The 27,604-nt window shown below is 39.6% G+C and overlaps 1 protein-coding gene across 1 annotated transcript in view; it reads right to left on the bottom strand.

The window, feature by feature from the left end:
* Window positions 1-314: 314 nt before the first annotated feature.
* The window catches only part of SMS (spermine synthase), a 177,807-nt gene continuing 150,517 nt past the window's right edge, over window positions 315-27,604 (bottom strand). The window contains exons 10-11 of the mRNA XM_069761472.1: window positions 15,845-15,960; window positions 315-5,005 (exon numbers count right to left, since the gene is read on the bottom strand). Coding sequence (XP_069617573.1) covers window positions 4,966-5,005; window positions 15,845-15,960 — 156 coding nt within the window. The 3' untranslated portion in view covers window positions 315-4,965. The remainder of the gene's footprint in view (window positions 5,006-15,844; window positions 15,961-27,604) is intronic.

The following is a 27,604-nucleotide window of genomic DNA, read 5'->3' on the forward strand; positions in this document are numbered from 1 at the left end:
AAGCTGTAAATGCTGGCCCAGACCCCGATACCTCATGTATGGTCCATGGCTGATTGCTGCCGTGTCATTATCAAATTTCTACTCTGGGTCAAATGATGCCTTTTTTCCTGGTGTGAGCCCCTAATTGGAGTTGTTTGAGAAGCTGTGTGCCCCCCCCCCCTTAAGCTGTCGTCTATGTGTTTTGTTTATTCTCCCATTGAATTCAATTGGGTTCACCAGGATGTTCACCGAATTGAATCTTGAAAGGTTCCCTCATCTCTAGTGGCTATACCTTGTTAAATAACTTTATATTGAATTTCAACACAGAGACCAGGTAATCAGACTGTACCTTTATTTAAACACAGGTACTACATGGTGCAGCAGATGCAAGGCAAGCAAATCATCTTGCAAAAGTCAAATCATTAACAATCCAAGTTTTTTTATGCATCACATTTCCAGATGGAAGCAGGTTTGTAGTGCAAACAATCAAAAAAAAAAAAAAAAAAAAAGCATATCAACCAGTATATTACATCTGTTTGTACCCATGGTGAACGCATGTGCAGCGCACCTTGCCAAACAGATCAACAAGAGTTGTCAATAGATCTCAGTCTAAATGTGTTTTAAAAGCAAATTTCCGTGGCATCTGAAACCATACTAAATCGTCAGCACCAACAAAGGACAGCCTTCTTATCCAAGAGTCTTCTCCGCTGCAGTGATTACTCCGGAGAGCCGACATCCTACTGAAGGAATAACTTCTTACAATACAAACACACCGAGACTAGAACTCTAAGAAGGACGCCGTGTCTGGACCACTTACACAATGTATTAGTTGTTCTAGTCATCTACAAGTTCCATGGAACCATTGTTCAATAAATCAATTTTATAGAAGCAAAGTAACACAACTGAGTAAAAGAACACAAACATGCACATAAAAGCTTGGAAATGCAAGTAAATGAACCACACGGCTGACATGGCTATACTTATCAGGGATCATTTCAGAAAACTAGCACAGAGGAATCCTGGTGGTGTGGCCCATAGGAAACAATAGGCTTATAGATTTTGTTTTATGTCTTTATTCTGATGTTAGATTATTATTGGTTCCTATGGGAGTGCCTTCCAGTTTTACATAGCACCATTTTTACGAATATGCCACAACACCTTTAATCAAGCTACTGAACTTCCATTGTCTGTAAGTAGAGACACAGCCTAGTATGGAGGCTACTTTTAGGCAATGCACCATAGGACAAAAATGTATGAAAAGAACTTCATCTGCAGGAAGAAGTAAGCTGTGTCTTACAAGTCAACCTGAGACACCAGAAGAAAGACATACCTATTTATAATATGTTTTTGGAACTTTGTGCACCTGAGGCACCTCGTAGAGCAAACCGGCCCCCTCCACTGCAAAGATGAGTGGCGAAAACTCAGATCTGGCGTTCTAGAGATAGGTTTTCTTCTTCCTTCAGAAGACTTAATTTACATACAAATTTTTTAAAACAGAATCTGACAGCAGGTCTTGCTATGCAATCTGAAAGCAGCGTAACGTAGGAGCAGAGAGCTGGATTCCCACAATGTTACTGTGTTTTGCTGCTACAATACAATTAGTGTTTTTTCAGCAGGAGATTATCACTACAGGACACAATCTCGTGTCTGCTAGTCCAACTATGCCCCCACCATTGATTAGCAGCTTTCTCACTATACGATGTACACAGAAAGCTGCTAATCGGTGGTGTGGATGGGATTACAACACTCTGAGCTCTGCTAAATCTAGAACAGACAATAAAGTGATTCTATTATAACTGGTGCACCCAGTAAACTAAGTGATACATTGTTGGAAACAGAGGCTCTTCCCCTACATCATGCTGCTGTTCGATTACACAGCAAAAACCTACTGACAGATTCCCTTTAAGAAAATATACATTGTGATGTTGCCCCATTTTATGGCTAGAGACGTACATTACTTTCAGATCCACTATTTATCATCCTTGGACCAATGTACATACATGCAGACTATAGAAATGAGTGCTGCTCAGCTGCTGTTCAACATTATACTAATAGGAACAACATGGGGAGATCAATGTGGCCTTAACTTTTTTTTTTTTCACAGATCTTGCAAAATAATAGCTTTATCCACAGACATCATTAAAATAAGGAGGAAATCTATTAGTCATACGTCTTAAATAAAATCCATAGACAGAAATTTGTGAAAGTATCTTTTTTTTTTTTCAACTAAAATCATTCACATCTGTGACTAAAATAAAAGAACTCCAGTGTGCTTTCCTCACCAGTAGTTTAGAACACATATCTGGCATAAAAGGCAAATATTGTACTCAAAAATCTCTTTCCAAAAAAAAAAAAAAAAAAAAAAAAAAAAAAATTTTTGTATATTACTTAAATCCATCAGTACATGGTCATGTTCAAATTCATAGCATTTAGTGCAAAACAATGCTAAATAAAGTAAATGTGCTGCGTTTTTGTTCAAAGCACCTACATCTCTACACTTCATTGCCTGCATGGTCACACACAATAATAGTTGAGGTCCTGTGAAACTGCATTTTTTTAGTATATATACCGTATATATATATATATATATATTTATTATTTATTTGTTTTTTCTTTTGCTTTGCTGCTTTTTTGTTTCTGTGTTCTGAGACTGGCACACACACGTCTTACATGAGAAAACAATCATTTTCTAAACCATGAGATCTAAGATTGGTAGATTCTACCACATTGTACATGTAATTGATGCAGATAAGAATTAGCTATCGGTGTACAGAATGGAGAAAGCAAAGTTCTAATCATCTAACAGTCTAAAGACAAAAGATGTCCAGCAGTATATCGGCCGCTTGTCCTTGTCACCATCTCAGAAATAAACTATGAAGGTACAGGATAGGCAATAGACAGTATATATGGTGACGGACACTGTATTCTCTTAGAGCACATGCTTGTAGGGAAGAATATTTATAAAATCGGGCATGCGATATATCACAACACTTTTCTTTATGTGTGGATTCATATAGAATATGATGAAATTATTCCAAGCAAAATGCAAAGGACTTTATGTTCAGTATGGGCCCATAGCAATCATGTGCATGAGGCCTAAAATTAAAGGGAATCTGTCAGGAGACATTTCTACATAATCTATTAATAAAGGTATGGTTGTATAGGTGCGGTTATCCTGAGCAAATCAGTACTAGTGACGAGCGTACGTGCTCGGATATGGTGTTATCTGAGCATGCGCGGGTGCTAACAGAGTGTCTTTGGCGTGCTCCAATAATATGTTAGACAGCAGCAACACATGCAGGGGTTACCTGTTTGTTAGGCAATCACTGAATTTGTTGCGGCTGTTTAAGGGCCGCGAGGCATCCAGCCGCAGGGAACATATTTTTCGAGCACACCGTAACTGAGCATGCTCTGATAAGATGTTATCGGATCACGCTCATTCATCACTAATCAGTACCTTTCTTGTAGAAATCCGCCCTGGCAAATATGCGGTTGAAACTGTATTCAAATTTAGCTACCGATGCATTGGGGTGTATCAAAGCATTTCCCGTTCTCTGACCCTCACTCCTCATTCCCCATCTGGCCCTTGACAGGTTAGTCTAGCACCTGTCAACTGCTGTTCCTCACCGAAAACTCCCGCCGGGCCCGTTAGTAACAGGGGTCAGAGTCCGTGCATGAGATCTTGGAAAGGGACAGCAAATAACAGAGGCTGAATTCATCTGCCACGCTTAGGAGCCAAGGGCAGAGCCGGGAATTAGGAGTGAGGGAAGGGCCAGGAAGCTGTAAGTGCTGAGACACACCCTAACGCACTTGCAGCTACAAATCTCTCAGCAATGGCAGGGCCGATTTCTACAAGAAATATATCAATTCACATCGGGTAACAACAAATATAGAGCCATACATCTAGTCTCAGGTAGAAATTAGTCCCGATATGTTGCCTTTAAGTGTGACAGTATTAGTAATACAGAATTGTACTGCTTTATCTGGATCTCTGTGGCCTTCAGCTAAAACTCAACATGTCAATACGTCATTAGGAAACTACCTCAAATGGAAGCACCACTTGATCAACTTGTAAAAAAGTGTGCAATACTAAGCTTGTAAAACATAGCAAAAAACAACACATTAAAATAAATATATGGGAAAAATAGCATTGGTGACCATCTGTTACACAAGGCCAGAAGCTCACCGTGTTGTTGTCAAAAAGGGCCGTATCCAATATGCATCTGATCTCAGGGCTAACTTACCCTGCAAAATACTACACCAACTCCCTTAGTAATTTTGCTGGAGGTTCTCAAGGGTTGACTGTACCAGAAATATACTTATATAGAGAGAGTATATTTCTGGTTTTAACATTTTTATTGCAGAAATCAATATATATGTTAGAAGAAGTCCCTTTGAAAATATCAATGATGCAGTTGATAACATACTGTGAATGCGGCCAAAATAAAAACCCACCTGGTATATTGGAAGGTTATAAAGCTGAAATAAACCAGTGTCAGACCACGCGGAGTTGAATCAGTTGCCCGACAATGCTATAATCCCAGCTCTTAGAGTTACCATGTGTAATATTGGGGACTTCATATATAAAGATAATGTATACACAATGACATTACTAATGACCTGCCGAAAATACTGGGGCACACAAATCTTAAAAAAAAAAAAAAAAGTCACATTCTTTAGGTTCAGTGCATTAAGCAGCTTACAGCTTGCTGACAATCTCCAAGTTGACTTTTCAATAAAAAGAAAGGAGAAAAAAAAAAACACAATACAAGATTAAAGTAACATCATACCAGTTCATAAAAAAATTATTTTTAAAGTCACTCTTTGTCAAACTTAAATAGTATCTTAAATTGCCACATATACTTGTACTAATCCTTCTTAAGATTATCTACAAAGTATAATTTAAGGTTTTCACAATGCCGCATGCAGCAGGTGCTAAGCCTAATATGCTCCATGCAGCGTGGAAGAGTTTGATCTACACAATGCTCAGGAATTGCTTTTCTTCCATATAGTGTAAAACACCCATCTGGAGAAGATTCATTAAGGAGAACAGAGGATGATATTGAGCAGACAGACAGATAACGTGTACAGGGTCATATTCTTAGAACACCAGGACATTCCAATAGGAAAAAAGACATTTTAATTAGTGCTGAAAGGATATTGCCTACTCATCTAATATTATAGAGAAATAACAAACGCATTCACATTCTGTTCTTCACATGCGTATTATGTACAGACCCATGAATTAGGCTCATTGTGATGTCACCGGAGAGCATAAGCCCTGGACAGTAAGTGATGGAAAGCAGACCCATGCCTAGTCATCCTAATTCTATTATCAGCAAATCCTGTACAATGACAGAAAACATCCCTCCATATAATATAAAAAATATTTACTGTATTCATATGCAAGTACAATACACAAAATAAAATACAATAGACATACGCAGTGTGCGCACAATTCATTTTTATCTGTATATATATGTGTGGTCTATTTTATTACTGCCTGTTTTGTATTTGCACATTAATAAAGTAAATCATTTTTATACGTATGTATGGAGGGGCCTTTTCTCTTATTGCATAAAGGTTGTAGGAGTTTTGGGAATTCTACACCCAACAATTATAATAGAAGCTCTCGCGTTACGTTTTTTTTCACTAAATCTGTGCATACCGCCGTCTTCTTAATCCAGCGCTGTTCCACTCCTTCTCTCAGTGACGTCACAGCGCAGAGCACAGACAAAGGCAGGGGTCAGTGAGTATATCAACACACGCACACTACACTATATACACATACACAGCTCTGACAAACATTAAGAGACCACCACATCAAAACCCTGTCATGGGCAGCACAATCTCCAGACCTGAACCCCACTGAGAACCTCTGGAATATAAACAAGAGGATGATGGATCGTCACAAGCCATCAAACAAAGAAGAACGGCTTACATTTTGTGCCAGAAGCAGTGTGAAAAACTGGTGGAAAGCATGCCAAGACGCATGAAAGCTGTGATTAAAAATCATGGTTATTCCACACAATATTGATTTCTGAACTCTTCCCGAGTTACAACATTAGTATTGTTGTTTCTAAATGATTATGAACTTGTTTTCTTTGTATTATTTGAGGTCTGAAAGCCCTGTTTTTTAAATTTTGAACATTTCTCCTTTTCAGAAAAAAAATACAAAATTATTGCTTGGAAATTCGGAGACGTTGTCAGAAGTTTATAGAATAAATGAACAATTTACATTTTACTCAAAAATATACCTATAAAGAGCAAAATCAGAAAAACTGAACATTTTGTAGTGGTCTCTTAATTTTTGCTAGAGCTGTATACTACATACACATAGGTGATTATATTAAAATTATTGGGGATGGTAAGCACTTGATGAAACACCAGCAGATTGGACCAGATTGAGCAGCAGGGTTGGCAATCAAAATGCTGACAGCCCAGCACGCCTCAAGATCAGATTGGATGACTAGACTGTCACTCACAAAACAGACAATCCACTACACTCCAGATACCAAAGGGTGGCTGGGCTGTCACTCACAATATCCGTAGGCCACAAGTCAGTGATGAAACCAAACAATCAGACATTGATTCTATGGGCAGATGATTCCTTGAAATTGTGGGATAACCTTTTTAACCAAAAGTTTCTATAATATTTTAGAGCTCCTATTAATAAAAAGTTGTATTAGCCCCATAACCATCAAACACCATAAAGTTATGGTGCTTGGTTGTGGACTTTAATCCAATAGTACTGTACATTTTCTGGCGCAGGATTAGAGCTATAGCAACCCAGCAGCAGCAAATAAAATTGCCTGCCCTCAGACACAGCTGGGAAATCGGAGAAGAAAACAGTGGTTCCTCACCGCTTCGGTCTTGCTTATACTGTGACTACCCACCCCCGTAGTGACTTATGTCACTGTAGGGTGCTATTTTTTCCAGTAAGTTGAATTTTTTTTTTTTACAAAAACAAAATATCCCCTCTCCAAAAAAAAAAAAAAAACAGTTTAGAAATAAACAATTACCGTTTATAAATTTTGCAATTTGTACGCACACCAAAATAGCACCAAAAGATAATACAGTTTCTCCGGCATAAAACAAGGACTCATACATTCTCATCATTGATGGAGTAGAAAAAAAAAAAAAAGTTATGGCTGCTGAAACATGGAGAGGCAAAAATAAAAAATATTGGCAGGTCATTAAAACCATTTCAGGACTGGTCATTAAAAGTTTTAAGTAATCTACCCTCCGACTAGTTTTAGAATGAGTGACACTTTCTATAAGGAGAAAACTCCTTTACTAGACGCTTTTATTACCGTACATACTGATTATTCACATTCTTTTTATTCATAGGATCGACTAAATACTGGACTTTCTACGCGGTACTATTGTACTTAGAAAATAATGCTAGTAAAATTAATTTTTCCATGGCCAAGTGGTGTTCAGACATCCTTGAGAGTGGACAGTCCATAAATAATGTGTTGAGGACAGGACATGAATGAACGAACGAACAAGGTTTCAGTTAAGGCGAAGGGCTCATGTCTGTCGCAATCACAACAAAATAGACATGATGAACGGCCTACGTCCATATTATTCAATACTACCTATTTTGCTGTCACTCTGTCATACTTATCATTGCCTAGTCACGGTCATTTGTTCTCATACTGAACCATATTTAGACTAATGCTGGAATTTTTAACACTAGGTTAGTCCTTCGACAATAAACAAATTGAGACAGACCAAGGAGAGGAAGAAAAAAAACAAACAAGATATTTATTTCTGCCAAGGCAAAAAGTATTACCAATAACCGTTGTAGAGCGCTGTCCTAACCACGAAGGCAGAACAAACTACAAACGATACTTAGAATTCTGGCACCAACCCAGCAGAGGGTTTATATATTCTGTGTAAGCAATTTACCTAGATGTGTGTGACAACTCTAATCACACTTTATAGTTCTTTTCTGCTTTTTTTTGCCTCAACTGCAAGGCAACTGCAAATTTGAAACCTAGCCTTGATGCTAGCAAACTTAATTTCTTGGTGGAATTTTACTTCATGGTCTTTATTATTTTATGTTCAAATGAACCTAAAAAAGGAAAAAATATATATTTCTTTAACCCCTTGGTGTTACAGCCAGTTTTAACCTTAGAAAAGACCATTGATTATTTACTTTTTTATTGTCTCGTACCAGGAGGCTTAGCTTTAATATTTTTTGGGCAACAGTGATAAGAGGGCATGTTTTTCCGGAATACTGCTGTGTGCCAGTGGAATCATTCAGGTGTTTTGAGAATGACATAAAACGTTGGTTTTCACGTTAGCTGCTTCAGTTTTTATTGTGGCAATTTTCATTAACTAGATTGTTATGAAGAGTATTATAGTAGTTGTGAATGTAAATTAAACATTTCTCGGATGTATCAAGAAATTCAAAATGAGATATTCAATTGCCATGAAGAACGCTTTAGGGTACCCAAGAGAACCCAGAACCAGCTAGGAGTGTATCCTAAAGAGGATTCAGGATTGGTTCAGCAACAGTGCAGAGCTTGCTCAGGAATGGTAGCAGGCAAGTGTCACTGCATCTGCATGTACAGGGAGGCAAAGGCTTTTAGAGGCTGATCTGGTATCAAGAAGTGCAGCAAATAAGCCACTTATCTCCAAGAAAAACATCAAGGACAGGCTGACATTCTGCAAGAAGTACAGAGATTGGACTGCAGGGACAAGGGTAAAACTTATTTTCTCTGCTGAAGCCCCCTTTAAACTGTTTGGGACAACTGAAAGAATGATTGTCCAGAGAAGAAAAGGGCAACCCCACACATGCTGAGACCATACATGTATGGGGTTGCCCTTCATCCAAAAGAGTGGTTTCACTCACAATTTTGCCTAATAACAGTGCCATAAAAAAGAATATTATCTAAACATCCTGCAAGAGCAACGTCTCCCAACGATCTAGGAGAAATTTGATGATGAACAATGGTTATTGCACCATGATGGAGCACCATATCACAAAGAAAAAGTGATAACTAACTGGATCGTTGAACAAAACATTTTGGGATCATAGACAGGAAACTTCCCTAATCTCAATCCCATTGAGAATCTGCGGTCAATCCTCAAAAGGCATGTGGGCCCAGAAGCTGGTATCTGGCCCAGAAGCAGAAGTCTTGAAAAAAGAGTCAATACTGTAAATATTGAGTCACTGCATAAACCTGTAAAAAAAAAGTCTAAAATATTATTAAACACTTATAACTGTACTTCAGGAACTATAGAAACATCTGACTAAAAGAATGAAAAATACTGAAGCAGCAAACTTTGCGAAAAGCAAACTATGGCTTTGTTTCAAAACTTTTGGCCACAACTGCACATATAACTAAAAAAATCTCTAGGGTCTCAGCTACCGGGGGGTAGCTGAGGCCTCGGAGAACATGATTCGGGCTGGTTTCTGCTGTCCCCAATCTTGTGATCGCTGTTATTCACCGAATAATGACAATTGCCAAAAAAAGGTCAGATTTTCAATTCATTTCTCTCTCCTCTGATATGATCTAGCACATCAGAGGAGAGAGAAATGGGGTCCCCAGAGCCCTCCGGGACCTCTGCCATCCCCAGACCCTCCTGCCCCACCCCCTGGTCCTCCGCGTCATCTTTCTGGAAGAAAATGGTGGGCCCATGCACAGTGCTTCTGCTGAGATCCTGCGACTGGTACCTGGCTACCCTGTTGGTTCATTTTGATCACAGTGATAGACCCTATCACAGTGATCAAAATAAAAAGAAAAAAAAAAATCAAACCCTCTTTGTCACCCCCTTAGTTAGGTAAAAATAATAAAATCTAAAAAAAATTTTTTCCCATTCTTTGCAGTTATGGTTAGGGTAGAGTTGTGTTGGGCTTGGAGTTATACTTGTGTTGGGGTTATGGTTGTGTTGTTAGGGTGGTGTTGGGGTTAGGGTTGTGGTTATGGTTGGAATTAGGGTTAGGGGTGTGTTGGGGTTAGGGCTGTATTAGGGTTGGAGTTAGAATTGGGGGGTTTCCTCTGTTTAGGCACAACAGGCGGTCTCCAAATGCAACATGGTGTCCCCCATAGATTCCAGCCAATTTTCGTTCAAAAAGTCAAACGGTGCTCCCTCCCTTCTGAGCCCTGCCATGCGCCCAAACAGTGGCTCCCCCCCTCATACCGGGTATCGGTGTACTCAGGATAAATTGTAAAACAAATTTTGTGGTCTATTTTCTCCTGATACCCTTGTAAAAATAAAGACGTTTGGGTCTAAAGCAATTTTATTGTGAAAAGATAAAATTATAATTATTTCCTTCCACATTGCCTTAGTTCTCGTGAAGCACCTGAAGGGTTAATCAACTTTTTGCAAAAAAATAGAAAAATGTTCTAGCTTCTGGTAAGATTTTCAGAGTCATCTTTATTCCATCAAAAAAACAATTAAAAAAATATGGTGGACAGGAACAGGAGCGAGCGAAGTGTTTCAAACACGGTTCTTTAGATCAAGCTTGATAAAGAACAATCATGTTCGAAATGCGTCACTTGCTCCTGTCCAACATATTTTTTTAATTGTTTTTTTGATGGAATAAAGATTACTCTGAAAATCTTACCAGAAGCTGGAACATTTTTGATTTACTTTTGCAATTGATACTCGAGTGGTCGGCTCGTGGTTCCATGCATGCTGGACTCCTATAAAGTTCAACTGTGAGCTGGCATTATCTTTTTCTGTTTTCTTAAACTTCTCGAATGTGGTTTTGCGCACCTTGAGGGGTGCAGTTTGTAGAATGGTGTCACTTTTGGGTATTTTTTTGTCATATTGACCCCACATAGTCACTTCAAATGTGCGGTGGTCCGTAAACAAAAAAAAAAAAATGTGTTCTAGTGTGGGATCTGTATTATGGCAAATTGGAGCCCTTGAAGGATTATTCCCACCTGATGGCCAAGACGGGAACAACTGTTTCAAGGTGGCGGCCATCAGAGGCAGTTATCCAAAAATAACTGTGCACAGCTGCACCATACGGTTTACGTGATGCCTATAGAAATGAATGGGAGCTACAGAAACAATGTAGCAAAGATAGCTATGCTATTGACGTAACTTCCGAGAAGTGACACAACTTCGCTAGCTCTGTGGTTTTTGAAACTTCCATTCATTTTTATGGAAGTTATGTATACAGTGTAGAGCAGCTGTGCTCGGCTATTTATCGGCTATGTGCACACGTTGCAGATTTCCTGCAGATCCGCAGCGTTTTTTCCGTGCAGAAACACTGCAGATCCGCAAGTGATTTACAGTACAATGTAAATCAATGGCAAAAAAATGCTATGCTAATGGTGCAGAAAATTTCGCATGGAAAACGCACTGGATTAAAAAAAGGACCATGTCAAACCTTTGTGCAGATCTGCAGCGTCAGCGTTTCTGCACCCATACCATAACAGAAATCCGCAGGGGTAAAAACGCATGAAATCTGCAGTAAATCCGCAACAAAAACACACAAAATCCGCAAAAAAAAACGGTAGATTTTGACCTGCGTTTTCTGCCAACAGATGCAGAATCCGCACAGAAAATTGCACAGGCAAATTTGCAACGTGTGCACATACCCATCCAGTCCTATTCCTGTTGGCCGGCACCTAAAAGCAGTTATGAAATGCTGCAATGGAAATAGCCCCTTAACCAATCTGTAGTATGTGGCCTGATTTCTCTATTCTACCAATTGTAAATTACAGCAGCTCAAAGATTTCAGAAATGATCAAACTAATTTCTTATAGCAAAAATGAAAACGTATGCCTAGAAAAAAAATCTGTGCAATGATGCAGAGTAAAGATTGTTAAAGCTCTGCAATAAAAAAAAAATGGAAGCATAAATCGATCCAGACTAAGGTAAAAGTTATTTCAGGCTTTATTGGACAATTAGGAAATAGAACGACAGAAACAATCCAGCTTCCGCGCCTCAGACGTCCCTAGGGTCCTTAATCATAGGCGATGATTATGGATTCTACTGCTGCTTTCTATTGCTCAAGTGGATTTTATATTTGTTCTAAGAAAGCTTGGAATAACTTTTACCCCGTTAGGCTGCATCATTCGATGCTTCCAGTTAAATCGTGAATGAGGTATTTGGAGGGTGGCATTTTATATGCTTCTTGAGCTATGTTAATGGTCTATATTCCATAGACAAATGCCAAATATTCCTGGGAGTTCTGCACCGCAGTGATCATTCATTCATCCTATAAGAAATTGCAGAGGATTAAACCGACTTAAACTTCCGAGACAGGAGTTACCTGATACATTTAAAACATTTTCGCTCCGCAGAAATACACAAATGGGCTTCCTTTGCTTCAGACATGCTCTCATTGGCACCCTGTCTGTAAACGTCCGTGCCATCCTGTGCATCCAAATGAAATAGCGGCATCCTTAAGAGTAATCCTGACTCAAGCTATCGTCTAGGAAATGGATGATAAATGGATTTTACAAGTCGCTTATTTTATTTACTGCAATGAAAATGCAGCAGCAGATGGAAACTGAAGGCAAAAATTCCATTACAAACCTTTGAGTAGGATCTGGCAATCCCCGTATATTTATAAAATAAAATTATATATATATAATGTAACACTGCAATGGAAAATATAACACTGAAATGCTGCTATGAACATAACCCGAGCTTATGAACTTTACATGGGTTCTCCTTGCCTATTGTAACCATGATTGAGCGAGTTTATGGCCCATAAAATGACAGATGAGAGCCCTGGAGTCTCCAAAAACATACAGAGGGCAATAAATTACTCAAAGCTACAAAAACAAGGACTATTAAAAGCACAATGATAACAACTGAGTGCAAAGAAAACTTATGAGCATGCATGTATGTTACATGATTTCTCTGGTCTGTTGCAGAGATGCTCAGCCAGGCACATGTTCACCAGAGGTTCTGCTTCTGCACTTTCTAAGTCAGTGGTAGTTTGATAAACTTCACAGTTTCAGGAAACATTCTTGGCAAAATCAACACAGACTTTATAGAAAAAAAAGAGATGATATCATTTGCTTGAAGCGAAGTATGTTTGCTTCTCAAGCACATATATCAACACTCAGAACAGGGAACTTATAATTCTTACTCCGGGGGTCCCCAACCTGTGTGTCAGGAGCCACATGTGACATGTGGGCCCATGATGTGCGAGTCCTGGCTGTCTGCCAGTTTGGTACATTGGCACCAGGTCTAGCAAACAGCAATGAAGAGAAGGTCTCCATATGGTGACTTTTGTGAGAAGATCTGGATGTGTATACAGTGGGAAAGTAAGTATTTGATAAACTTCCAATTTTGCAAGTTTTCCTATCTACAAAGAATGGATAGGTCTGTAATTTTTTATTGTAGGTACACTTCAACTATGAGAAACAGAATCTAAAAATAAAAACCAGAAAATGACATTGTGTGCTTTTACGTAATTAAATTGCATTTTAGTGCATTAAATAAGTATTTGATCACCTACCAACCACCAAGAATTCTGGATCTCACAGACCTGTTCGTTTTTCTTTATGAAGCCCTCCTACTCTGCACTCATTACCTTTACTAATTACACCTTTTTGAACTTGTTGTCTGTATAAAAGACACCTGTCCACACACTCAGTAAGACTCAAACCTCTCCACCATGGCCATGACAAAAGAGCTGTCTAAGGACACTAGGGACAAAGTTGTAGACCTGCACAAGGCTGGGATGGGCTACAGGACAATAGGCAACAACTGTTGGCACAATTATTGGAAATGGTAAAAATAAGATGACTGTCAATCTTCCACGATCTAAGCTCCATGCAAGATCGTGCCTCGTTGGGTAAGGATGATTCTTAGAAAGGTCCGGAATCAGCCCAGAACTACACGGAGGACCTGGTCAATGACCTGGAGAGAACTGGGACCATATTCTCAAACATAACCTGAGTAACGCACTACACCGTCATGGATTAAAATTCTGCAGGGCATGCGAGCACATGTCCAGGCCCGTTTGAAGTTCGCCAATGTCGTCAGATGAGACCAAAATAGAACTTTTTGGTATCAACTCCACTTGCTGTGTTTGGAAGAAGAGGGATGAGTACCACCCCAAGAACACCGTCCCAACCATCAAGCATGATGGGGGAAACACCATATTTTGGGGATGCTTTCCTGCAGAGGGGTCAGGACAACTGCAACGTATTGAAGTGAGGATAGCTGGGGTCATGTATAGCGATATTTTGGCCAACAACCATCTTCCCCCAGTAAAAGCATTGAAGATGGGTTGTGGATCGGTCTTTCAGCATGACAATGACCCCAAACACACAAACAGCGCAGCTAAGGAGTGGCGTCATAAGAAGCATTTCAAGGTCCTGAAGTGGCCCAGACAGTCTCCAGACCTGAATCCAATAGAAAATCTTAAGTTCTGTTTTACTATTATATCGAATACTTATTTTGTGCTATAAAATGCAAATTAATTATGTAACAATAATATGATGTGATGTTCTGGATTTTTCTTTTGTTTTTTTAAGATCCATCCTGTCTCTCACAGTTAAAGTGTACCTAAAAAAATTACAGACCTCTCCATTCTTTGTAGGTGGGAAAACTTGCAAAATTGGCAGTGTATCAAATACTTATTTTCCCAACTGTATACTGGCCTTCGCATTAAGTATGGTGTGATTTCTATAGAGAAGCTTTGGCTGTCCTTATACCAGTAATGGGGGCTCAGTGTGTCACTACTGTGAGGGAAAGCAGGAGCTAAATTCAGCTACTCTTGGGACTCTGGATATGACTCGCGAACGTTGAATATCGCTCCCAATGTAAGAAAGGTTGGGGCCCTCTGCTCTATGCCAAAAGTCTCAAAATTTGGTGTAAGGGTATTTTTGTCTTTTTGCCTTAGCCTGGTTTCTTTTCCAACAAGTGGGCGGGGCTGAGCCAAATAGGGCATGGGACATAATGCAACCAATTTACCATAATATACATCAGAAATTGGACTAAATAGGTATCACAAATCTACACACAAACTAAAGATGCACCAAGATAATTAAGAGGCTTCCTCCTTAAATATGTTCCTCTGCTCCAGTGTTAAAATACTGCAATACGAAAGTTCTCCCAAACAGTTGTCTGCTTTAATTAACCCTTATCCATATATCCTTAGGACAGTAGGGCATAGGGAGGTGTTAGATTAAGTATAAAGGGGTATATGGATGGCCCATCAATTTTTTAAGGAGAACTTCTTACCAGGTGAAAAGTGGACAGTTTCCACACTTATAATATTCTTGCTGCTCTTCTGAGTATCCCAAAATTTCTTTCAATCTGATTTGTATTGTCTTTACCAAAGGGAAATAGCTCACAGGGTGGTAATGCAGAGCAGCCTAAAAACACTCCACCCCAGAGAATCCCGTGAGCCCTGCCCCCTTGGTGAAGACCATAAGAATTGGCACTAAATAAAAATGTTCATGTTTCTGGAAGTATATGGTATGATTTCAAGAAAACAAAACCGAAATACTCGGGAGGAACATCAGTAACAAATAAGAGCAAAAACGGATCACTTTTGACCTGGTGAAAGGTGTTCTGTAAACACCGTCAATATGCTTTGTGCAGCATGTAGAGGTCATGGAGCTTGGTCTTGTAAGCAGTATACATCTCTCAACTACTATAGCTTTTAATAAACATCTTAAAAGTGCATCCTCCTCACCATTTGGTAATGTCAGGGAGGATAGATAGTCCATGATGTGGGTTGACCTCTGAGTATATAAAATTGGAATACATGAAGTAGATACAGAAGTATCCTGATTACCTTATTAATAGGACTAATAAAACATAAGTAATAAAGAATTTCTGTACTACCACAATGGACTGCAATTTTTTTTTTTCAGAACAGCCTTTCTTCCCCAGCAGCAATATTAACGTAGTTTACAAAGGATACAGCTCCATGTAGGAGGGAACGCACACTGTCTCCTTAGAGAATTCCACGGGGCAATAAAGCTTGTTCAGCTGTTCTTCATAGAGTGCCAGAGCCTCAGTCAGGTTTACACAGTTTCCCTGTGGGAGGAAGAAGAAGAGGAAAGTAAAGGTGAATTATAAGCTTATTGACAAGCATTATAAATGATGACCTTGTGAAGACTTCGAAAGGAAAATAGGAACTTGCCATTTATCATAGGAACTGTCTGGAAGTCTGCACTAAGTATTAAACCTGAGTTCAGTTAACCCATGAAGATTTAGGAAACAACCTTTCGATTACTTAGGCAGAAAACTCTCTGATGTACAAGATTGTGAGATTATGAAATTACTTGGGCAGCTCTAAAATACTTGACTTGTCCATCATTGGTTGAGTAGTATCAAAGGCCACTCTCACGCAGTTTTCATATTATTACCCAAGCATATGCCGAATTTAGCCAAGATGGACAGAAAGCCATCATCAGGGAGCACGTTTTCTTCAATAAGACTTTGGTAAAAAGAGTGCGGTTGGCAGATCCAAAATTATTTATTCGTTGCACTTGGTCATGAGATGGAATACAGAGACACAAGGCGTAAGGCTTCCATCTCATGTCCAACTACAATGGATACAGGATTTTGAATACATCACTTTTTACCTACGTCTTATTGAAGAAAACTTAATGTGCATCTTTCAGAAGTAGAGCACCGAGACGGACAATACTCTTGGGAAGGGAGTGATACATTATTGAGAGACGTGTGTCACAGCAGAGTCATCGTTTTTTGAGAATGCCTTTGACGAGAAAAGTATGTGTCGGCAAATATACATGAAGTAGTGTACTCAATGCAGATGCATCCAGTATAAAACTGCATGGAGCCTGTATGAAAAAAAAAAAAACAGATACAGAAGAGCCACATAGAACTCCGTATTATGGCTCCAAGAAGTCTGAGCATTATACTGTTGCGTCATAAGTACCGTATATTGAAATGGGCCAACATCTGCCCATAAACGAGCACCAAATAATCATGTACATATTCATCGACACTCATTTACTGCTGATAAACTGTATGGGGACAGAATGATCATTAATGTGAATGTTCTGCCCCCATGCAGGATTCATGTCTGCAGCACATGCCCTATTCAAACAATGCAATCAGCCAATGAATGAGCATTTTGCAATTGTTCGTTGGCTGATCATCAGTATTTTTAAATGTGCAGAGGATTGTGAATGAGCGTTTTCAGGAACACATGTTTAATAGTTACCACTACATGTAACTAGGCCTCAAAGAGGTTTTCCCACAAACAGAAAGTACCGTACATTTTATTTGATAGATCTTGGAATAATAATAAGTTCCACAATTAGATGTGCTGAAAACAATGTTCCAGTGGTGAGATAATCTTATACATATGCCCCTGCTGTGTACTGTGTAATGGCTGTGTCTGACCGTACAGGAACATGGACTGATCATACCACAGCTCCTGTTAAGGGGAGGGGGGAGCAAAAGAGTGTATACAGACAGGACAGAATGGGATTGAAGCTGCTGCTTTCTGTGAGGTAAAACATTTCACTGCCTGTCTTTAAGCAAAGAAAGAATCGACTGTGATCCGGTACTGCCCTGTCTGTATACTCTCTTTTGCATCCTCCCCTGCCCAGTACACAGCAGAGACAAATTTATAAGATTATCTCAGCATTTTTTTTTCAACACTTTCCAGTTGGGGAACGTATTATCATTTTAAGATCTATTGATTAAAATGAACATTGGTGTGGGAAAACCCATTTAAGGGAATAATTTAGCTCCATGAGAGGGGCAATAGCTCACGGGCAATTTCACTAGCGTTTTATTTTACTTAAAAAAACTAATGTAGCTTTGGTCTTTGTTACCACATCAAGGTATTGGAACACAAATTATTCATCAGAACTTGTGACTAAACAGGATTTTTTTTCCATTATAAAAGGTTATATTTATAACATTTTAACATTAAAAGTTAACTGTAATAAATGTATCTAATATATAATTGCCTAGAATACTACTTCCTGCAATTTGTGCCAACTTCCTGTCCGGAGCTAATGTCCGGAGCTAACGTCCGGAGCTAATGTCCGGAGATAAGTGACGTCAACAGTGTCCAGTGTCTGATTGGTTGCCGCCTGCTGCGAGCGACCAATCAGAAACGTGCCGTACTGTGACACACTCCGCCCGCCATTTTGGTGTGATTTTTGAATTTTTACCTCACAGCAAGTTTCTACTGCGTGGAGGCGGGCCCAGTGACGTTGCTCTTCAAGCTCCTGCCGAATTTCGTCAAAAAAATGATAATACCATTTACCAAAACTATATATATTTAGTTGTGAAGTGGTTCAGTGACATTTTCACACCAATTTTGAACTTTTGTTTGGTGTTTTCTCCATATACTGCCTATTATTCACTGACTGTTATACTGAGAGACTGCCGTTTATTAACCTCTTCTTTGCCACATTGGGTATATTGCTCTATTATTTGCCACATAAGGACATTGTCCATTATTGCCCAGCAATTTCTCTGCAATATAAACTGCCTATTTATTAATATCTGCATTCCTGGAAAGAACTATTGCCTATTATTAACTGGGTATTTTCCTACTACCTGACATTGTTCTTAAGCAAAGAACCGTTGTTGTGGCATTTGCCACAACACGCAAACTTGTCGTCTGATGTCTTTCATCCCTCCCCTCATAAGCATGTTCATGGATCCTGTGTAACTGTACCTTAAATAACAAGAATTGTCAAGAGCTGGTGAGTGCAGCCATTTTTTGTTCTTTCTTACTATTATTTATTAATTGTATTATTTTTACATTTGAATAAATAAAGTATATATGGATTCTAGACTCCCGATTCTTTAGAATCGGGCTGCCATCTAGTTAATTATAATCTCATATCAAAGAGGAAAGATTAAAGGCTCTGGGAATGTTTAGCTTGCAAAAAAAAGGCTAAGAGGAGACTTACAGTGAACCTGTCAGAAGGATTGTTCTCGGTAAACTAGAGACACTGTTATACTGATTAAAATGATACCTTGGTTGATGAAATCTGTCTTGTGGTTGTTGTTTAATCTCTATTTGCAGTTTTCAGTTAATGAGATTCTCGTGCGCTGGGGCGGCCTGTAGGGTGGTCTTTATGTGGTGCTCTGTTTACATGTGCATGTTGATGGGCTTATGACAGGTCACTGATCCTTCACTGACCTGTCCCCTATTGTACATACTGCATAAAATATTGCACGGAAAAAAAAAATTACATTCATCACACAGGCGCCTGCGTTATACAATGATACAATGGATAATATGCATACGTTCATTTATGATTTAGCCATACAGTATTGTGAGAGAAAAAAAAAATTATCTTGATCAAAATGGCACTGGCAGCTGTGCCTGCACAGTAGCATCTATTGCGTTCCGAATGCTACTGCGCTGGCGCTGCCGCCGATGCCATTTTGCTAGGAAAAAAAAAAATTGGCTCCATCGACATAGCACTTGAACCATTTTGCTGGAAAAAAAATGTAGTTCCATAAAGATGGCACGGACAACGCCTGTGCAGTAGAATCTATTGGAACGCGATGGGCACTGTCGCCGGCGAAGTTTTGATCAAGGTAATTTTTTTTCCTCTCCCCACGCCTGCCTGATGAATGTTATTTTTTTTCCCATACAATCTTCTATGCAGTACGTAAAATAGGTGGCAGGTCAGTGAAGGATCAGTGACCTGTCATAAGCCTATCAACATGCACATGTAAGCAGAGCACCACATAAAGACCACCCTTACAGGCCGTCCCAAAGCACGAGAATCTCATTAACTGAAAACTACAAATTAAGATTAATCAACAACCACGAGACGGAGTTCATCAACAAAGGTATCATTTTAATCAGTATAACGTCACCGAACCGACACTGTCTGTAGGTTGCTGAGCACAATCCTGCTGACAGGTTCCCTTTAATAGCTGCCTACAAATATCTGAAGGTATGTCACACTGTAGAGGGATTATCCTTATTTTCATTTGCACATGGAAACACAAGAAGTAGTGGGATGAAACTGAAAGGATAAAGATACAGATTAGATATTAGAAAAAACATTTTTAAAGTGAGTGGACTAGGCTACCACTAGAGGTGGTGAGTTCTCCTTCAATGTAAAGGTACCTCCACACTGAACAACTTTCCAACGAGAACGACAGCGATCTGTGACGTTGCAGCGTCCTGGATAGCGATCTCGTTGTGTTTGACACGCAGCAGCGATCAGGATCCCGCTGTGACATCGCTGGTCGTCGCTGAAAGTCCAGAACTTTATTTGGTCGTCAGGTCGGCGTGATTCGTCATGTTTGACAGCAAAAGCAACGATGCCAGCAATGTTTTTACATGGAGCAACAACCAGCGAGAACGATAAGTACGTCACTGGATCGCTCCTGCATCACTCAGCTGTTGCCGGTGTTTGACGTCTCCTGGCGACCTAAACAGCGACGCTGCAGCGATCGGCTCGTTGTCTATATCGCTGCAGCGTCGCTAAATGTGACGGTACCTTAAGTCTTCAAACAGAGGCTGGACAGACATCTGTCTGGGATGATTTAGTGAATCCTGCATTGAGTAGTTTAGTGCTCACATGATTCTCTGTGGCATGTCTATAGGCCTCTCTGCATTATTATCCTGAAAGCTACACCCACTTGGAAAAAATCCCAAAAGTTGGTATAGAATAAAATGCCCCACATCTAAGCAACCATATGGCAGTTTAAAAAACAACATGTATTACTCAGGTGAGCAGTGGGAATATAATAAGAGGAAAAACTGTCCATTTTTGGCCTGATGACAGATCCTCTTAAAGCACATTGAGAATGCACACAAGCGGAAGCGCCAGAGACAACAAGCAGCCAAGTCACAACCTGTTCGCAAAGTTACCATCATGGCATGGACATGAAATTAGCAGGGCATGGCTGAAAATTCACCAATTAAGTTTAAGGCTATTGTACAAGAAAAATTGAATAATACAAACTTGTTCTATGTGTTACTGAGGATCCATTTGCACCATAGTTGTATCAACATCAATGTTGATCAGATAAAAAAAAAAAAAAAAATCTCCTGCAACCTTCCTTAAGGCAAGCAGAAGAAATCCCAGGATCAACGACCCATTTTAAACAATTTACTAAATGTAACTTATTATATTACATCTTTCCAGAAAGGCATCCAGATCCCTTTTCAAATCCTTAAATAAACGAGCCCTCACACTCGGCTGAGGCAGATAATTCCATGGCGTCATTGCTCTTAAAAGTAAAAAAAAAAATATTGATGGTGAAACCTTCTGTCCCTTAGGCTGGTTTCACATTTGCGTTTTTTGCCGCTGCGTTTTAGTGCAAAAAAACGCATGCGGTTTTTCTTCTTTACTTAACATTAAAAACGCATGCGTTTTGACGACGCATGCGTCGTTTCTATGCTTGCGTTTTGTTGCGGAAATGCAACATGTAATAATTTTTAGAGGCTTTTTTGCGGCAAAAAACCGCATGCGTTTTTTTTGCGGCAAAAAAACGTATTGCTGTCTATGTAAACGCATGTGTTTTTAAGCACATGCGTTTGCATGCGTTTTTAAACGCATGCATTTCAATAGAAAAAACACAAGAATACACACTGATAAGCCACCCCCCAACCCTAACCCTAAAGGGATCCTAACCCTAACCCTAAAGGGATCCTAACCCTAACCATTTCTGTTTATAGTGGGTTTTCTAGTTGATTTTGATGATTGGCAGCTGTCACACACTTCTCATCATGCGTTTCAAAAACGCAAACGCAGGAAAAAACGCATGTAAACGCAGCGTTTTTTTTTACCACATGCAAAAACGCATGCGTCTAAAAAACGCAGCGTTTGCACGCGTTTACATGCGTTGTTTTCACCACCTGCGTTTGCGTTTAAAACGATGCGTTTTTAAACGCAAATGTGAAACTAGCCTTAGACATGGTGTTTGTCTCTCTTTACATATTTCATTTTGCTTTACAGCACAAATATAGAAATGGCCAAATGCTTTTTATGTTTGCGCTCAGCTTCAAATTTGCCGATTCGTTTTCTCAAAATTGTCCCCCCGACTTTTTATTTGCACAGCTTGTCGGAAAGCTACATCTGTAAGGCATGAGCTTCGTACACAAAAACTAACCATATACTCATTGCCTGTTACAGCATGTGAGGCCACACTTAATATTATGTGGTGTTTTATAATGGTACTTATTGTGCAAATGCAAGATCCATACACGTCATTATTCTGGATTAGGCCTAATTACAGCACTGGATTCTGCCTGGGATAATTACGTACATGCTGGAAATCATGTGCTATGGGAGGAATTTCCCATATAATCATATACAAGGTTAATATTTCTAAGAAAGGAAGGTCTGCAGGGACACAAGAAAAGAGAATTATTTTCAGTAAACCAGATATGAAACATTTGAATTTCAATAAAGCTGGACCCAGCGTGGCTCCACCAGAAAGATCTATACATGGTCACAGCTTCCAAAATGATCCCCACATGTCATCAAGAGCCATTACATTATTTTCGTTCTGGAAATGTAACTGGTCATGCTTCTACCTGGAATTCTGCCGACTCCATTAATTGTACAGAAATACTTATCTGATTCCGCACTGATGAGAATATGACATTTAGTGGCACGTCCACTGACATCCATAGCTCCAGCACATCTCTCCAATACAAATTGTGCTACTATGGCAGACATATTGGTGTGACGAGTGGTGTGTCTCTTGGTACCGACCAGTCAAACATACAGTGTCGTCACAATTCAACTTCAGAAAAACCCTTTAAATATTTCAGCTAAATCCTAAAATGTAGTTAATCTCACTCAATAGGAATAAATGGCTACAGTGCAGCTTCCTGAAAACCACAAAACACCAACACCACAATCTTGGCGTCGTTTTCGCTGACAGTAATGTGCCCTATTTCAGCAGCGTTTTATTTCTGGAGTGTTTGTTTTTGTTGTACAACTTAATATAGCTCCAGTGTTAAACGTAGAAAAATGACGCATCAAAGTGGTTAACATTTTCTGTAGGACGCTACCGGTCCCGGATGAGGCATGATGTTTACCCAGGTATTTTTCTATAAAAAGGTTATAGCAAAACAAACAAACCATTAGCCAGGACACAGTCAGACGCAGCCATTCAACATTGTGCCTTTCGGATTAGATATTCTGCATTCATTTTGCAAAAGCTGTTCTCCTTTAGTTTACCACAAGTTATACAATACTTTGGATTGATGCAAGAAAACAAGGGATTGTTTAGCATGTGGGCATGAGAAGAATTCTGGCAGGAAATGAACATTTCTCCAAATTTCTTAACTTTGTCTGGGGACCAAGGTTGGAGTCGGCATAGTTTAGAAGGTTATGCACCCAAGCTGTTAGGTAGATGTCTGTTGTAGCAAGCTACCTCCTAGCTAGGGACTGGTTAGAGATCACATCAATAAGACACATAATAAGGACCTGAAGAAAGGACCTGTTTGGTCCGGAATCCCATTAGGCCTGAAAAAAAAGTACCATACATCCTGATAAACACAATTTCTTCGGCTTGACGGAGCCCGATCTGGTAGTGCAGATGTTATCCTTCACATGTGTTCTTCTTCCAGTGGTGTGGCACTGGGGACAGCCAGAATTGTAGATTTTCTACATGCAAGTAGTGGAGAGTATATATTTCATCACAATCTAATTCGGTAAGTGGATTTCCATTACCCGAACAATGACTAAGCAGTCTGTACTATCCCTGACGATGTTAAAAGGGTTTTCTCATGATCATTAAAGGGAACCTGTCAGCAGGATTGTGCCCAGTAACCTACAGACAGTGTCAGGTTTGTGCCGTTATATTGATTACAATGATACCTTGGTTGATGAAATCAGTCTTGTGGTTCTTTTTTAATCTTTATTATCATTTTTCAATTAATGATATGTTTGTGCTTCGGGGCGGCCTGAGGTCTCTATGTGGTGCTTTGATTAGGTATTCATCTGTATGGCTTCTGACAGGTCACTGATCCCACAATGACCTGCCCCCTAATTAACATAATGAATATATGTACATACTGCAAAAAAAAATCTTCTGCAAGCAGATGCCAGCCAGATCAGTGACCTGTCAGCACTCTGCATTTTGAATATCTAGTCAAAGCACTACATGAAAACCCCCCCTCCAGGCCGCCCCAGGACATGGGCATATCATTAACAAAAACTGAAAATAAAGATTAAAACAACAACCACAAGACAGATTTCATCAACCAAGGTATCATTTTTAATCAGTATAAAGGTGCCGACCTGACATTGCGTAGGTTACTGTGCACAAACATATTGACAGGTTCCCTTTAATGGATACAATTCCCAAGTCATTGTAAAAACAAGCAAATTTGTAATTTATCCAATTAAAAATCCTCTCCATTCTCAAGAATGGGGAATTGCATACCTTCCTGCTCGTTGCCCAAGTTACAGTCCACCTCTGCAGTCTACCAGTGGTGGCCGGTTGCCTACGGAAAAAGCTCATGCCTGCATGCTCTTTGCTATGGAGTTCTTAAGCGCAGTTCTGAAACTGGCGAGATTACCGAATCCTACCAGCTTCAGGGCCGTGCATTCCTCTAATGCTTGAGAGGCAAAGCTGCCTCATCTAGCAGGATTGGAGCGCACATGGTTCGGATTAACGACTAAACCATGCCACTGGTCCAAACTATCAATCTTTCGGAATGCACCGCACCACAGCAAGCAGGATGCCAGAAAGCAAAGGAGAGGCGAACTCCTGAACACTGAAAATGAGAATAACCCTTCAACCTATAAAGGTCTATTTGTCTTTTTACTTCAAATATTAAAGGGGTTGTCCTTGATTAGAAAAATATTGCCGTTTCCTTTCAGAAACAGCACTATCGCTGATCATGGGTTGTATCTGTTATTGCAACTTGATCGCCACTTAGTTATATTGAGCTGCAATACCACGCACAATCAATCCATTCAAGATAGAGTAAAATCAAATAAGAAGATATTATATTCAGAATTGTTTTCATTTAAATGTTATTTCATTGTATGGTCAAGTTTACATGCCTAAACTAAACCACATATGTACATAAATGTAATCACTATTAATCCATGTGGAATACTGCAATTATATTTCTTAATTAAAATCTCATTGATTAATAGCCGGCTCACTTCTGTTATATTTATAATTGGCCTTTTAAACGGAAATATCAATATTATCCTCAATATTCACAAATGTAAATATTTACCCAGAACATTGTGTAAATATTTTAAATATTTACAGCCATTTTAAAGGTTACGGGATGTATATGAGTAAATCCATTTACACCGCTGTAAAAATATGATTTATGGAACTCCCCTTGTAAACACATGCAATCAAGAAATAATGTATACAGTGTCTTGAAAAAGCATTCACCCCACACCACCCCCCCATAAACTTTGCCATGGTTTTCATGTTATTCCCAGAAAGTTAAATGTACTTTATTGGAAATTTATATGTACCGTAATATACCAACATAAAATAGTAAAGGAAGTGTACATGATTTTCCAAATATTAAAAAATATAAATCTAAAAATTGTGACGTGCATTTGTATTTAGCCCTCCCCGAGTCTATACTTTGCAGGACCACATTTCACTGCAAATCTTTTAGGGGATGTCTCTACAAGCTTTGCACATCTAAAGACTGAAATGTTCGCCCATTCTTCCTTGCTCAGTGAGATTGGATGGAGGCGTCTTGTTACAGATTCTCAATGAGACTTAGGTCTGGACTTTTGGCCATTGAATCACATGAATATGCTTTGATCTATTGTAAACCATTCCATTGTAGCTCTTGGCAGTATGTTTAGGTTCGTTGGAAGGTGAACCTAAACCCCAGTATCTGGTCTTCTGCAGCCTTTAACAGGTTTTCATCCAGAATTGCACTGTATTTAGCTCCCTCCATCCTCCCATCAACGTCACCCAGCTTCCCTGTCCCTGCTGAAGAAAAGCATCCAGACAGGATGTGATGCTGCCACCACCATGTTTGACAAAGGGGGTTATGTTTTCAGGTTGATGTGCACTATTAGTTTTACGCCACACTTAGTGTTTTGAATTTAGCCCAAAAAGATGCTAGCTGTGACCACTACATGGCTTTTTGCAAACTAAAAACGGGATTTCGAAACATCTCACAGAGCACTATTCAATCATCCAAAATGCACTTCAATCCATCATCCAAAAATGGAAGGAGTATGGCAAACCTACCAAGACCATGGACATCTATCTACACTGACATCCCAAGTAAGGAGAGCACTAATTACAGGAGCATCCAAGAGGCACAGTCTCACTGTGGAGGAGCTGCGGAGATCCACCGCTCAGGAGGGATAATCTGTCCACAGGACAACGGTCGGTCGTATACTGTCAAAAGATGCTGAGAACACACTCAAAGACTGGTGTTTTAAAAGCAGCATTTTACTTCCAAGACAGGTTTTGGCTGCTGAAAATAAAAACAGAGGAAAATAATACTGAGTGTGAAAATAGCGTTACTCCTTCCTTTCTATATCACTCTGCTTAGAGGGAACACTCATTGGTAAGATATTGGGGCTTGATATACCGTTTACTTGATAGAAAATGCTGTGAAACGTCTCTCTCCAATGTTCTATCTCAGAGGTTTACGCTTCCTTTCTGATGGCATTGTGAGTAGGTAAATCATGGTATCAGCAGGGGTTTAATTCCAGTTATGACACAAGTGTGAAGATGTAGAATCATAGGCTAGATAGGTTTGCTCCTGACGAGTAAGCATTTGAACATAATTTCATGATAATAGAAAATATATAGCGTGGAGCTTTACTTTCTGATTTCCCGTTGTAGGGTCTGGAGATCCGGCCGGGATCCTAACATGTGATCTGCAGATATTCGATCTCTGTATCATTAGAAATGGAATAGATTTCGTACGTTCTGTTATGTGGTGGTGGCACATACTGTTCCAATTACAGCCGGCTAAACACATGGACCACTTACTAAGCATGTTTAACTTACTCTATTAACTGAACTTCCTGGCCATACCTGTAATCTCTGCCGCCTCATGTTTATTGAGGTTATGGTGGGAAAAAAAAGCTGACTGGGGAATTTTATACTGAAGCAAAACATCCCTTGTTTGGAGAGTTTCTTCGGAGGTGTGGGGCCACTGATAATTAATTTCGGGATAATGTCACTACGGTGCAGCAGAGCTGAAGGTGGATGTAAAATCCTGGACAAACACGAACAGCTTCATTACATTCTGAATAATCGATTCAGACCACCCAGACTAGCAAGTAAATAATGCATTTTTTAGGGAGCGTTCACACTAACTGATGGTGATTAAATGACAGCCGACGGGCAACATGTAAACCGATCGGCGGTTGTTTGATAGCCTGTGCACACATTCCATGTGCTGGATTGTTACATGTGCATAGGCTGCTATTGTTCTCGACAGCACATTTTTTTTTAAACACATTATGATGTACTGCCGAGAATGATGATTTTCAAGCAAAGTTAAAGCACCAGTCCAGCATTTTTTTTTCTATTTCAGTGGTGGATTGGTGCCATTAATGTAAGGTCCTCGACCTTAGTATTATACTTATTAGCGGTTTTCTTCAGCTCTTCCCAGCGCCGCTCTGGTCCTGATCTGCCACCTTGTGACCGCAACTTCTAATGGTCAGAAGCTTTCAATGTAAGTCTGTAAGAACCCTTGTTCTGGCTCTTGTAGACTTACACTGAGCAGTCACCTCTGGCTCGC

Source organism: Ranitomeya imitator, chromosome 3 (genome assembly GCF_032444005.1).
Source record: "Ranitomeya imitator isolate aRanImi1 chromosome 3, aRanImi1.pri, whole genome shotgun sequence".
Classification (NCBI taxonomy): domain Eukaryota; kingdom Metazoa; phylum Chordata; class Amphibia; order Anura; family Dendrobatidae; genus Ranitomeya; species Ranitomeya imitator.